This window comes from Callionymus lyra, chromosome 14, assembly GCF_982586985.1.
Source record: "Callionymus lyra chromosome 14, fCalLyr1.hap1.1, whole genome shotgun sequence".
Classification (NCBI taxonomy): domain Eukaryota; kingdom Metazoa; phylum Chordata; class Actinopteri; order Syngnathiformes; family Callionymidae; genus Callionymus; species Callionymus lyra.
Window position 1 is genome coordinate 18,133,099 of NC_141831.1, and position 14,564 is coordinate 18,147,662.

The 14,564-nt window shown below is 39.8% G+C and overlaps 7 protein-coding genes and 1 pseudogene across 7 annotated transcripts; all 8 read left to right on the plus strand.

The window, feature by feature from the left end:
* Positions 1-739: 739 nt before the first annotated feature.
* Positions 740-1,117, plus strand: LOC148066271 (histone H2B-like). Its single transcript, XM_087807448.1, has one exon. It carries the CDS (start codon positions 740-742, stop codon positions 1,115-1,117), a length of 378 nt encoding a protein of 125 aa, XP_087663574.1.
* Positions 1,118-1,841: 724 nt separating this feature from the next.
* LOC148066272 (histone H4) lies at positions 1,842-2,187 on the plus strand. The gene has a single exon (XM_087807451.1). It carries the CDS (start codon positions 1,846-1,848, stop codon positions 2,155-2,157), a length of 312 nt encoding a protein of 103 aa, XP_087663577.1. The 5' UTR covers positions 1,842-1,845; the 3' UTR covers positions 2,158-2,187.
* Positions 2,188-3,056: 869 nt separating this feature from the next.
* LOC148066273 (histone H2A-like) lies at positions 3,057-3,481 on the plus strand. The gene has a single exon (XM_087807446.1). The coding sequence runs from the start codon at positions 3,057-3,059 to the stop codon at positions 3,441-3,443; it is 387 nt and encodes a 128-aa protein (XP_087663572.1). The 3' UTR covers positions 3,444-3,481.
* A 1,752-nt stretch (positions 3,482-5,233) lies between these two features.
* LOC148066274 (histone H2B.2-like) lies at positions 5,234-5,605 on the plus strand. Its single transcript, XM_087807592.1, has one exon. The coding sequence runs from the start codon at positions 5,234-5,236 to the stop codon at positions 5,603-5,605; it is 372 nt and encodes a 123-aa protein (XP_087663718.1).
* A 732-nt stretch (positions 5,606-6,337) lies between these two features.
* LOC148066275 (histone H4) lies at positions 6,338-6,672 on the plus strand. Its single transcript, XM_087807405.1, has one exon. The coding sequence runs from the start codon at positions 6,343-6,345 to the stop codon at positions 6,652-6,654; it is 312 nt and encodes a 103-aa protein (XP_087663531.1). The 5' UTR covers positions 6,338-6,342; the 3' UTR covers positions 6,655-6,672.
* Positions 6,673-8,987: 2,315 nt separating this feature from the next.
* LOC148066276 (histone H1 pseudogene) lies at positions 8,988-9,620 on the plus strand (annotated as a pseudogene).
* Positions 9,621-10,624: 1,004 nt separating this feature from the next.
* LOC148066277 (histone H2A) lies at positions 10,625-11,008 on the plus strand. The gene has a single exon (XM_087807447.1). It carries the CDS (start codon positions 10,625-10,627, stop codon positions 11,006-11,008), a length of 384 nt encoding a protein of 127 aa, XP_087663573.1.
* Positions 11,009-13,773: 2,765 nt separating this feature from the next.
* LOC148066278 (histone H2B 1/2-like) lies at positions 13,774-14,145 on the plus strand. The gene has a single exon (XM_087807450.1). It carries the CDS (start codon positions 13,774-13,776, stop codon positions 14,143-14,145), a length of 372 nt encoding a protein of 123 aa, XP_087663576.1.
* The last annotated feature ends 419 nt before the right edge of the window (positions 14,146-14,564 follow it).

Sequence of the window (14,564 nt, forward strand, 5' to 3'; positions counted from 1 at the left end):
TTGCAGGCTTCTCGGCTGACCTTGGTTCACAAAGGCATAGAACATGTTAGTGCGTGGTAGAATAGAAATAGAAATAGAAAACGTTCTATTTCTATTCTATGTGTTGCCATGGTGATGTTCTAGTCAGGATTCACGGATATGAACTATATAGTTTTGTTTACTTAATTATTTAAAATCTATTAAATATAAACTGAATGTCTTGTCCATTTATTTAAAGGCTTGTTGTGATGCTCTAAATTCAATAATAAAAGGGTGTACAATCTTGATAATCATCGTACGTTTAAAAATATACTCAAGGATAGAACGTACAACTTTTTGTCGGGGAACGGTCTGACTTAATGCTTTAAGCAATGATGAAAAATCAAATAAGCATTTAAATTGTATAAAATTATACATTGCTTTTATATCTAGATCGCTGTTTCACAAGCCGTTCATTTAAAGAAAACAAAAACAGACATGAAAAAGCCTTACCCCAAAGAAACAGTGATGAGATAAAAGACCAGCTATGATGCAGTTAAACATGATATATGTGATTAAAAATATGATTAACTTATTACTCAATACTACTACTGTAAAAGCAGTTTGTGTGCGTTTTAAGGGTGCGATGTGGAAATCATTCAGAACAAAAGAAACGAGCCAGACCGCCGCTTTAAAAACTAACCAATCACACTCGAGCACCGACCGAGCCACCAGCACTATAAGATCGCCAGTTGAAACTGACACGGGCATTCGCGTCAACATGCCTGAACCAGCAGGGAAGTCCGCGCCCAAGAAGGGATCCAAGAAAGCCGTCGCCAAGACCACCGCTAAGGGCGGCAAGAAGAGGAGGAAGTCCAGGAAGGAGAGCTACGCCATCTACGTGTACAAGGTGCTGAAGCAGGTCCACCCCGACACCGGCATCTCCTCCAAGGCCATGGGCATCATGAACTCGTTCGTCAACGACATCTTCGAGCGTATCGGCGGTGAAGCTGCGCGTCTCACTCTCTACAACAAACGCTCCACCATCTCTTCCCGGGAGATCCAGACCGCTGTGCGTCTGCTCCTCCCCGGTGAACTGGCCAAGCACGCCGTGTCTGAAGGCACCAAGGCTGTTACCAAGTACACCAGCTCCAAGTAGATCTTTTCAACACAACAACCCAAAGGCTCTTTTAAGAGCCGCCACCACATCTGTTGAGCTTGTCATGCAATCATTTATTTGTCATATTCGTCAAACGTGGTATTTTGTAAAGACTATAAACTAGTGTCTAAATATCCGAGTAACACTTTGTTTCACTTAAGACTGTCGTTACATAGATTAGTCACCTGTGACTAAAGCGGCAATGCATGTAGTGGGTGAAAAGATTAAGTGTAGTTGGAACTAATGTTGATTTTTGGTTCTTCACATTTTGGATGACACTCAAACAAGACGTGACATCAACAATATCCCACGACACTTAATTGAGCAACACTGTTGGAAAGTAACAAAAGCACAAATTACTGAACCATTACATATTTTGTAAATGTAACTCAAAAAGTGCCATAAACTAAGAGCGTTCCCTCTTTTCCTTATCAATCTTTACTTTGTGATCAGCTGTTTTACATCTTTTTGATTATGGAATTTACAATCTTGTATTGCATAATGGATAGGTTCTGTTTGCAATTTGGACATCGATTTAAAAAACGAATAACATTTTTCAACACGAGGAAGGCATACTTAAAAAAACAAAAAGCAACCTAGGCGGTTGCTGACATTAGCTCCACCCCCTAATAGACATGGTTTCATTCGCGTCCGCGTATACTACATATAGACTGAAGGCACTGCCTACAGATCATCAGTTACGACTTTGTTCTGACTATAGCTGAAAAATGTCTGGACGAGGAAAAGGCGGCAAAGGACTCGGTAAAGGAGGCGCCAAGCGTCATCGCAAGGTTCTCCGCGATAACATCCAGGGAATCACCAAACCCGCCATCCGCCGTCTGGCTCGCCGTGGTGGAGTGAAGCGTATCTCCGGCTTGATCTACGAGGAGACCCGCGGAGTTCTCAAGGTGTTCCTGGAGAACGTCATCCGTGACGCTGTCACCTACACCGAGCACGCTAAGAGGAAGACCGTGACCGCCATGGATGTGGTCTACGCTCTGAAGAGACAGGGACGCACTCTGTACGGATTCGGAGGTTAAACGGTCTCTTTCACAACAACAAACGGCTCTTTTCAGAGCCACTCACATCTGTATAAAGAGCTGATCCTTGACTGATGTTGTTTCACACATCTAGTCACAACTTTTAGTGTAAATCTGTCATCAGGACTGAACTGCGGAAACTACAGAGTTTGTGTGAATCGCACCCTTGTCGCTTTTGGCTGGCTTGAACAAACAATGTTTTATATTTTCTTATTTATCTATATTTGTTACACTGATAACTGATTTATTACAAAATCACATACGACTATTAACAAAACGTGTGTTGATATAATTATTTATTTAACCTAAAAAAATGGCTATTATTCAAAATAATTTTGGCGCACTTTTTGAAATCTGATTCCTCCATTTAGCGACTGACGTTCTCTGTAGGAGGAGTTAAACTAGAGTTGACCAATCAGGACCCGAGATATGAAGACGCGTCAGAATGACGAACAACACCAAACTGATTAAATAAGGAGACGCAGGTTTCAACTGAAGTCAAACTTCTCCCGCCATATAGTTAATAATACAATCAGCGATTTTAAATAGTTTCACTGACACAACACAGGAGACTGGGATGTACATATACAGATGTGTGCACCTTTACGATTTATTTGAAACAAATAATGGAACTTATAAATCCTATAATATAGTAGAAGGTACTAAAATATTCATTTGACATCTTCTGATTTTTGGGGAATACGCTTCACTTTCAAAACGGAATTGAAGCTCCGCCTACATCAACGAAACATCCCGCATTTGATTGGAGGAAAGTTTCAAGAGCATTTTCGTCAAATGAGCGCTCTTTTCTCCAAAACGACCCGCCCTTCACTCGTGTATATATAGAGACTCGGACTGAGTCGTAGTTATCTTTACTTTACTCCAGATAACTATCAACCATGAGTGGACGAGGCAAATCCGGCGGTAAGACTCGCGCTAAGGCCAAGTCCCGCTCTTCTCGTGCTGGACTCCAGTTCCCAGTCGGTCGTGTCCACAGGCTGCTCAGAAAGGGCAACTATGCCAAGAGAGTCGGTGCCGGAGCTCCCGTCTACCTGGCGGCAGTGCTGGAGTATCTGACCGCTGAGATCCTGGAGTTGGCTGGAAACGCCGCCCGCGACAACAAGAAGACCAGAATCATCCCGCGTCACCTGCAGCTGGCTGTCCGCAACGACGAGGAGCTGAACAAGCTGCTCGGAGGAGTGACCATCGCCCAGGGTGGAGTGTTGCCCAACATCCAGGCGGTTCTTCTGCCCAAGAAGACCGAGAAGGCTTCCAAGTCCAAGTAAACCCACATCTATCCAACGGCTCTTTTCAGAGCCACCCACCTCTAAATAGAGAGCACAGTTCCATGAGAATAGAATGTTTTCATATGAGCGTTTGATGATGGTTAGCATCTCAAATTGACATTCGAATGTCATGCTTCAGTATAACTAATAACTTCATGTATTCACTGTATTGTCGTTTGTATACATTGCATGATGGTGACACAATAAGGTAGTATCAAATCACGTAACTTTTAAACACAATTGACAGACCTTAAAAGACAAAGGACATAAGTAGAAAAGTTTTCACCTAATTGTAAATGCTTATTTGTGCTTTGGATATGTTGAATATGTACAGTTTTGTGACCTTGCTGTGTTTGCTATGACTATGTAATATGAAATTTAATATAAAAAGTAACAATTGTATTGTACATCCTAGTAGATTGATTGTTGGATCAAATTGATCAACGGATAAGAAGGCTTCATCATTCAGACATTTTACTTGATTAGATTCACGGAGTGCTTATTCCTCATAAAAATGTGTATTTTTGTATGATCTCAAAGAGACTTGTCCTTTTTTTTGTGACTTTAGCAAACAGAATCAGGAAAATGGTTTGTTTCCAAAAATATTTTGCAATAAATAAGTGATAGTTAATGAAGAAAAGTATTCTAACTCCCTAGGACTAAATATGCGGGCAATTGACGCGCAATGAAGAAATGAGATAAGAGCAGCAAACTTCCTCTAAATATCCGCATCTGCTCTTTTACTGTGCAGGCACCGTTTTTAATACTGTATCAGTACATCATTTAAACCAGATTCCTGCATTTTACCAAAATGTAATATGCATTTTAAAACCACTTGTCAACAGACGACACTTAATTACCCATATCTATGAATTGTAATGGTAGTTTCATTGCAAGTTTTCAGAATCACTGTTAAGACAATAGACAAGAGCATGATGCCGATAACATGACCTCATAAGGAGATGTTATGACCTAACACGGTATAACATTAAATGTATACATGTATAGCATAGAACATACTTCACTAAAATATGTCTTTAACATCTTATCTACACAGCTATATTCTAGTTGTAAATAATTGTAATGTATGTTTTCAAATGAAGGAAAAAGATTACACATTTTTTCAGATCAAATATTTTTGGTATGAGGGCATCTTGTAATTGAATGTACTTGTAGATCAATAGTAATATTTAGGAAAATTAAAGAGCACCCCTTTCTTATTTGTTTATTTCTTCTTTTTTCCCCTTTTTTATTGTGTGGGTTTTGTCAATGGTATCATTCATGTGTGGAGAACAATCATTTCTATTTTAAGACAGGGCAGGGAGTTAAACACTAGCAGGCACTTTGGGCAGCTGTGGAGTGTGTTTCCGTTACAGATAAATAAAATCTTTGAAACCCATGCATGCCTGGAAATTTCCTTTTTAGTTCTAAGTGTGCAACATAATGTTGTCTACCGCTTAGGAAATAAAACAGGGGTTTCAAACAAACAAAAGAAAATCTCTAACTAAAAAAAGATTGTCTATATTCAAAAGTAGATCTAATCATCTGTCAATAATGCTTTTAAGGCATCTGATCATTTTATTTACTTATGAAAGTATCATAGTTACAAATTAGCAAATTCTGTAAAAGTTTCAATTTGTGCGATCTTTGTCGACCACTATCGGAAAAAAAAGAAGAAATAAGCCGGACCGCCGAACTAGCCAATCAAAATGAGGCTACGGCAGCTGCACTCAGCATTTATAAAGGTTGCTCTGCACGTTTGTGACCATTCGCCACCGTCTCGTGTCAACATGCCTGAACCAAAACCCGCGCCCAAGAAGGGCTCCAAGAAAGCCGTCACCAAGACTGCCACTAAGAGCGGCAAGAAGAGGAGGAAGTCCAGGAAGGAGAGCTACGCCATCTACGTGTACAAGGTGCTGAAGCAGGTCCACCCCGACACCGGCATCTCCTCCAAGGCCATGGGCATCATGAACTCGTTCGTCAACGACATCTTCGAGCGTATCGGCGGTGAAGCTGCTCGTCTCGCTCTCTACAACAAACGCTCTACCATCTCTTCCCGGGAGATCCAGACCGCTGTGCGTCTGCTCCTCCCCGGTGAACTGGCCAAGCACGCCGTGTCTGAAGGCACCAAGGCTGTTACCAAGTACACCAGCTCCAAGTAAACCTCGTTCAAACAACCCAAAGGCTCTTTTCAGAGCCACCACTACCTCTAACGAGCCTCACCGCAACATTTGAATTATTTTGAATCACCAATGGTTGTAGAATATCTATTTTTTTCTTTAATATCTCCAATAGCCGCTAATTCTTCCGGTAAGCGGCACCTAATGTGTCTGTAAACGGCATCCATCAATATTAAATCAGCATCTTATCTTGTGTTAGAATTATGGTCCCAAGCATGTTCATTTTGTATTAATTCAATAAGGCACTCTAATTTAATAAACGTTTTAATATTGCGCGTTGAAATGCACTCACTGCAAATGCATTTGACCAGAAACATTTTGTTGACATTGGTAGGTTTAAAAATCAGATGTTCACGATTGTAAATAGTATATTTAAATATCACATTTATAAACGATACATGTTAATTAAAAATATAATTTAACTGATATTGCACGCAATGTAACAGTGTCCATTTTAGGATCCCAAAGTTAATTTACTCATGGACGTATAATCCACAATTAATACGAATGTGAATTGAATAATTGATTTAGTTTCAATACATGTGAACCTGAAATAATGTAAAACCATCTTGAAAATGGTTCCAGCTGATGCCTGAATCAAGTGACGTCATTTTTTTTAAACCACTGCCCCTGTCTTCGCAAACGTCCGCCCAGTTGAAATAAACTCGGCGGCTTCACTGTCGTTGATCACTCGAAGTTTGAACACTCGAACTTCTAAAATGTCTGGTCGAGGAAAAGGCGGCAAAGGACTCGGTAAAGGAGGCGCCAAGCGTCATCGCAAGGTTCTCCGCGATAACATCCAGGGAATCACCAAACCCGCCATCCGCCGTCTGGCTCGCCGTGGTGGAGTGAAGCGTATCTCCGGCTTGATCTACGAAGAGACCCGCGGAGTTCTCAAGGTGTTCCTGGAGAACGTCATCCGTGACGCTGTCACCTACACCGAGCACGCTAAGAGGAAGACCGTGACCGCCATGGATGTGGTCTACGCTCTGAAGAGACAGGGACGCACTCTGTACGGATTCGGAGGTTAAATATCACCAACAACAACTGACACAAAGGTTCTTTTAAGAGCCACACACTCCCTTTAATGTGCTTTATTCTTGTTCGATAATTTGTTATATTTGACAATTTCAATATGGTATCTTACAACTTGACCATCATGATGAAATGGTTTCATCTATATTTTATTGGCAAAGCATGTTTTCAATTTAGAATGATGCATGTAAAATGATAACCTTGGTATTTGCAAGAATAGTATATATACATGTACAAGTATGGCTCCACATTCAATCGTCACAATGACATTGAATTATTTATCCTCTTATTTAGGGTGACCAACTTGTTTGATACGATACATTTTGACAAACAACAGTACAAAGTGTACCTTTCAGAACTTGGAGTCTTCTGGTATTTAGAGCGTTTAATTCTTGTGTGTAAATAAATTTGGCTGATTGACCGTAATATATACTTCACATGTAGATCATGGGATCTGAACATCAGAACTTGAGTAGAGTGTTTGTACATCGGTGCATATGACACCTGCAGTAGGTGGATTAAAATGAATGACTAAGCAGAATTTTCTGTTGCAACAATAGAACACGAACGCCATGACTCCACAAAACGCAACTATAAAGTCAAATGTTTAAATCTACTGAGAGGGTAAGGGGGAAAAACAAGCCAAGACGGAGCTACAAACATCAACTTTTGTTAAGTCCAACTGATTGGCTCTACATTGGCAAGCACCCGGCATTTGTACTGCCTACAACATTCTCACAACCAAGGTGAGGCCTGAAGGTTACAAGAAATATCCAACATCTTGAATCAAACTTTCATTTCTTGTCAAAATCTTGTTCATTTTGATTTATATTTACAATTATGTTCAGTGTTTTAAGATCACATTTGAGGCTTTTGAGGACATTTAACTATCTAAATAAAAGTGGCATAAAACACTTAGGCACCATAGAATGTCTGCCTTGGTGCTTGGTTCTGTTTTTCTATTGTTTATTTCGTGTGTTATCTTGTTTCATTATTGTATTCTGTAGTCACGAGACAAATCATTTCCCATGTTGTTTTCAAAAGTGGCAATAAAAGTTGTGTTAAATTCTTGTTGGATTATTTGAAGTTTAAACCCCTAGTCTTTCAGGAGATGACATCAAGACACACTTTTTTGTCTGTTAAAAACCAAACATGACATCAGGCAGCGCCTGAAAGTGTGTGTTTGATACTTTATTTTCACTACAACATGTCAAAAGCTGTCAATAACACACTCATTATTCAGTTACAAGCGTGAGGACATGAGTCATGTTAAGACCCAAGTTCACCTTCACTCGCATCTATTTTCACCTGTATTGGCGATAGAACTGAATACATTGATCATTAAATATCAAATCTTAAAAAATACATTAACATTTTTTCCATATTATAGGTACTGCTTGCACTACCTGTGCATTAACTTTTCTTTTTTTTTTATATTCCGTTGATTATTTAAGTATGTTGATTTTTTTGTTTGTTGGTTATTTATTATTTAATGTCTGTTGTTAAGTCCCTTCAACCCTATTCATGTTTTTAATGTGTTGCATAGTGGGTCAGAGAGACCACAATTCCTTATTGCTGTATGTCTTAATACATGCATATTTGACAATAAAAATAACTTGACTTGACTTATTACCCAAATGGTGGATTAAAACATCTTTGTTTGCAAATTTAATTTAGTAATAGGTAAAGGAGATAGATAATGAACGTAGTGTGTTTCAGAGCAGACAGAAAAAAACAAAACAAAACTTCTTATAAAGTTATTTATTAGCGGTTAGATTCATTTTGTGTTTGGAAAACATAATTGTACGTGTAGTCGAGCAGCAGGTAGTGATTTTAGTGACGCCTCTTAGTGTGTGTTTGCTACTTGAATCAAACGTCAAATGTTTACACATGATTCAAGAAAAGTAATTTAAAAGACATTTAGATGCAAGACGAGAAGACACATCTACATTAATAACATGGTTCAAAGATGTTTTCACGTATTTGACAACTTTTATAGGAGAAAAACGAGGAATATATCTGCGAGACCGAGCGCTGACCACAGCAAAGAGGTGAAGTTATGACGATTCACAGCAAATATTACGAATCCAGTTAAAGTGTTGGTGTGTTAAAGGGGAAAATAAACATGTCCGCTTTCACACATGTTCGTTAACATGATTATTTATTTCACTAATGTTGTTGTTTCTCGGTTTGAAGGACGAAGAGAAAACACAAGAGTGGAGCTGCAGCCGCCTTCACTCTCCACGGTTCTCATGGTGAGTTTAAATCCATCCCCTTCCCGGAGTAGGTCAGTCTAGTCTGACACCCGTTCGATAGAGAATCTGAGATCATGGCAGAAACCGCTCCAGCTCCCGCCGCCGCTCCGGTCAAAGCCGTCACCAAGAAGAAGAAGACGACGAGCAAGCCCGCCAAGTCTGGCCCCAGCGTCAGCGAGCTGGTCGTGGAAGCTGTGTCCGCCTCCAAGGAGCGCAGCGGAGCCTCTCTGGTCGCCATCAAGAAGTATCTCGCCGCCACTGGATACGATGTGGAGAAGAACAACGTCCGCGTCAAGACCGCTGTTAAGAAGCAGGTCCTCGCAGGAACTCTCGTCCAGACCAAGGGCACCGGAGCTTCCGGCTCCTTCAAGGTGAACAAGAAAGAAGCTCCCAAAGCCAAGAAACCCGCAGCAGCCAAGAAACCCGCGACAGCCAAGAAACCCGCAGCAGCCAAGAAACCCGCAGCAGCCAGGAAGGCCAAGGCCGCCGTGAAGAAGACAGCAGCCGCCAAGAAGTCACCGAAGAAGGCGCTAAAGAAGCCAGCAGCGAAGAAAGCAGCACCCAAGAGTCCCAAGAAGGTCTCAAAGAAGGTAGTAGCCAAGAGTCCCAAGAAGGTGGCGGCCAAGAAGAAGTCAGCAGTGAAGAAATCTCCTGCCAAGAAGGTCGCGAAACCCAAGGTCAAGAAAGTAGCTCCTAAGAAGAAGTAAATGCTCAAATCTCCCCATTTAACGGCTCTTTTCAGAGCCACACAACTTCTCTACAGAGCAACTGTCACTGCAACATACATGTCACACGCTGTCAATAACACACTTGTTATTCAGTTACATGCGTGAAGTCATGTTAAGACACAGGTTCACCTTCAGTCGCGTCTATTTTTACACCTGTGTTGGCGATAGAACTGAATACATTGATCATAAAGTTTATGAATCTAACAGTTTAATATCAAATCATATATATTTTTTAAATATAAAATATATTCGCTAATTGCGAAGAACATATTTACCGGTCAAATATGATTATACGCAGTTGTATAATTTGACCAAAAGATGGAGCCATTAACAAGGGTTGTTCATTCCGATCAGTCCTGTTAGAATAAGGTTTATTCGTTTGTCATCAGTAAGACATATTTTAAAGGTTATTTTTAAAATGTATATTTAAAGAAAAAACAACTACATAAATATTGCAATGTGTTTATTAATGTGTTAATAAATCAAACCTATGTACAGTATATTGTTTGAAAATGCATACATGTCAAAAAAGGTGTTTATTGAGAAACAGAAGGATAGTTTCAGGGGATTAACTAATATCCGTTGGTAAAATAAACATGACAAGATAAAACGTATTTAAAAAAACAAAACAAATCACCATGAACATTAACTGCCACATCATCAAGTTAAATATTACACGTTATTGGTTTGTGAATAGTTTGATGTATTTTAATGCTACATTTATCGGAATATCCTCATAACACGATAATTGATTGATGTCTAGATTCTATATAAGCAGCTGCATGTGATCAATAAAAACATACTAACGTTCAGTTCCCGCTAACGTGTGACCCCGCCTCAAACTCGTCTTTTCATTGGAGGAAACGTTTAAGAGCGAGCGCTTGCTGTGATTGACAAAGAACCGCCTCCACAAGGATATATAGAGAGAGACTGTTGAACTTCCACACTCAGATCTCGAGCTTTCTAAGACGTTATCTACAACCATGAGTGGACGAGGCAAAACCGGCGGTAAGGCTCGCGCTAAGGCCAAGTCCCGCTCTTCTCGTGCTGGACTCCAGTTCCCCGTGGGTCGTGTCCACAGGCTGCTCAGAAAGGGCAACTATGCCCAGAGAGTCGGCGCCGGAGCTCCCGTCTACCTGGCGGCAGTGCTGGAGTATCTGACCGCTGAGATCCTGGAGTTGGCTGGAAACGCCGCCCGCGACAACAAGAAGACCAGAATCATCCCGCGTCACCTGCAGCTGGCTGTCCGCAACGACGAGGAGCTGAACAAGCTGCTCGGAGGAGTGACCATCGCCCAGGGTGGAGTGTTGCCCAACATCCAGGCGGTTCTTCTGCCCAAGAAGACCGAGAAGGCTTCCAAGAAATAAGATGCTTGAACAACATCCTTTAACTCAACGGCTCTTTTTAGAGCCACTCACATCCAACTATAGAGCTCAGTCGTTGTTCTCCTAAAATTGCTTGCGTGGATTGTCCAAAACCAAGACCTAAAAATGTGGTCCAATTTCATGTTATTTCGTATCAATATCATGTGGTGAACCTTTTAATGGATCTGCTTCTACTTTAACTTGAGGTCATTGTTGGGAGGGAAAATTTTGAATAAATCAATAGAATCTTTCTTTTAAAATGTAGTTTATTATGCCGTAGATTGATGTGACGCTGCTTCCTGGACTCTATTGTCACTATACAGCAGTTGTGAATTGTTGATCCGTTTTAATATAGTGGACATGATTCTATTCTGGACGGATTTTTTTTTACCATTTTTTTTCCATTAGCGGACTACAGTCCCATTAATATGATTTAGGAACATTTTTGTAATTGTTGAAAAAAGAAGAACCAAATTGAGAGATGAACCTTATTTAATAGGAATGTCTGAGCGAGGCTGAACATGAAAAAAATGTCATCTGTCTAATCATTCCTCCTGTTTTAACAGGTATCACTTTTTGTAATATGAAATTAAATCCAATATTCATAACGAACACGGCAAGGTCATAAAACTGTACATATTCAACATGTCCAAAACACACCAAAGAGCCAATACAAATACACAATTCAGTGATTACATTTCAAAAACACTACTGTAACACTGAATTCTAAAAAGTTAAAATAGTCCACTGTCTACACTTTTTTTTTATTCATGTATCCATTTTTTATAAAGTGAAGTAATTTGGTACTACCTTATTCTGAATCAATACAATACAATCAATACTGTATTTACAAATGATGAACAAGTCTGTTTGTTCTTGTGGCACATTCTTAAAGATACCTTACATTATGGTGCTCCTTTCCAGTCCAATACTTCTTAATCTTGTCCAGATGGATTATGGATTTGTCCAGTACTTTGTGAACTGGTGCCAGGAAAATCACCCCCAGATTAACCTCCAGCAAGACCAAGGAGCTGGTTGTGGATTTCCGGCGCTGTCCCACAAAGAACTGTACCAGATACTAACAGGGACTTTTGTAAATATTGTATATTTTTTCTATTTTTATATATACTGTATATTTGTGAAATAACACGTTTTTCAAATTTAAAATTCTATTTCTATTGTAATCTTATTTGAATTTTGGGTCTAATAAAGAAAAAATCTATCTCCAAAATATCAAAATCCTGTCGATATAGATCAACAGGACACTGTTTAGTCTTGACGAAGCAATTCCATCTGACAACGGCACGGACGGCGAGTCTACAGACAGAAATCACATCCCGTCTCTAGTGCTCTCAGATAAATCCTTAGAGAAAACATTTTTAAAACTGCATTGCAGCTGCTTGTAATCACGAAAACCACAGTGGCACATGGAATATCTTGCAGTACCGGATGGTTTAGACAAACAAAGTCTATTGGAATGTTCATTTCCAGATAACATGTACCCGGCGAGCCTTCGCTTAAATGACATCTTGATATATTGTTAAGTTTCACTGTTAAGCTTCATATGGATTCTGGGACCACTTGTTCTTCTGAACTGTATCTAAACCTGATCTTGAAAACTGTATTTAATGAGGCGAGAAAGGGCCCTCTGCAGCACCTCTGCAGGAGAGGCATCAAGGTGTCTTGTTTTGTAGATGTGTCCCAAGTTTCGGTTGATGTACCAGAGAGTCATATAATCTACTTTTTGATCAATACACTAATATCGCCGATTCCAGACTCCTTTTTCCTCATTAAAGAAATATTTCCTTCATTCAGACAAATAACTTGATTTTACAAGCTTTCCCTCTATTAAACTGCAAAATGGCATCTTTTACTTCATGTATAGCGATTTCAGAGTTGTTGTATTGGAAGTTTGGTATTTCTTTGTCTTTTATAAAATATTTAATTTGTGCTTCTGACATTTCAATTTCTTCACAAAGTGCTTTGATCGTTTCCCTTTTTATTTTTTGATCTGGTCACCTTTTTAATTATTTATTTAAATGTACTTATTATTTAGATTAGTTATATACTTTAAAGACATAATATCTACGGCTACTCTCAACCGAGAGATGTTCATGTATTAAAGTACATGGGAATTCTTTATTTCAGGATTAAGTTAATTTGTTCTCTTAAAAATCTTTTTACTATATTGTGGACATCTTTATGTGACCAACATGGACATTCATCTACTCTTGTTTACGGACATGAAATAACTTGGCAGCTGGATTTTAGTAGGAAGTAATTATACAAAGAAGCAAGTTTAATATGTAGCACCTCAACAAGTCATTGTTACTGTGGCTCACAGAATTTTAAACATCGACTATAATGGAAATAATAGGACTGCAGCTATGCTGGAAGTGATGTCTGCACAATTAACGAGGACATATGAAATAGGTAATATAAACTAAACTAACAATCAAAAAACTTATTAACATATATATCTCAATTCCATATAAAAACGATATAAGCATGTGTAATCATGAAAGCAGGTAAACAAATCGTCAGTCATGTATTTACAAGCATTAATATTCACTAATTTTGTTTAAACTAAACTAACGTGCACCGTTAAGAAAACTCTTCTAACAATCAACCGCCATTGAGAAGCAAGTCCGCCACTTTTTAAATCAGCCAATCAGAAGAAGGAAACCACACACTCGCCTCAGCAGCAGCGCGACCATAAAAATGTCTGCTGAGCTAATAGGAGTCATTCGGTTTTGATCATCGTCAACATGCCTGAACCAAAAGTCGCGCCCAAGAAGGGCTCCAAGAAAGCAGTCACCAAGACCGCCGCTAAGAGCGGCAAGAAGAGGAGGAAGTCCAGGAAGGAGAGCTACGCCATCTACGTGTACAAGGTGCTGAAGCAGGTCCACCCCGACACCGGCATCTCCTCCAAGGCCATGGGCATCATGAACTCGTTCGTCAACGACATCTTCGAGCGCATCGCTGGAGAAGCTTCTCGTCTCGCTCTCTACAACAAACGCTCCACCATCTCTTCCCGGGAGATCCAGACCGCTGTGCGTCTGCTCCTCCCCGGTGAACTGGCCAAGCACGCCGTGTCTGAAGGCACCAAGGCTGTTACCAAGTACACCAGCTCCAAGTAGATCTTTTCAACACAACAACCAAAGGCTCTTTTCAGAGCCACCACTACCTCTAACGAGCCTCCCCGCATCTCATGAATTTGTATTTATAGAGTGCTTTTCCAGCCAAGGGTCACAAAACGCTTAAACAATCAATACAATACTCCATTAAATATATACTTTAAAGGTCACGATAATACTGAGAACAAATTAGTTCATTTTCTTCTTGCACAAGTATATTCCTATATGGATTGAATGATTCATCTTGTATAAATTTATATGAGCCTGAAGTTGAGTCAAACCATCTTGAAAATGGATGCCTGAATCTAGTGACGTCACGACTTTTTTTTTTTTTAAACCACCGCCCCTGTCTTTGCAAACGTCCACAAGTTTAAATGATGATCATGATCGTGAATAATATATTATACACATGATACATTTTT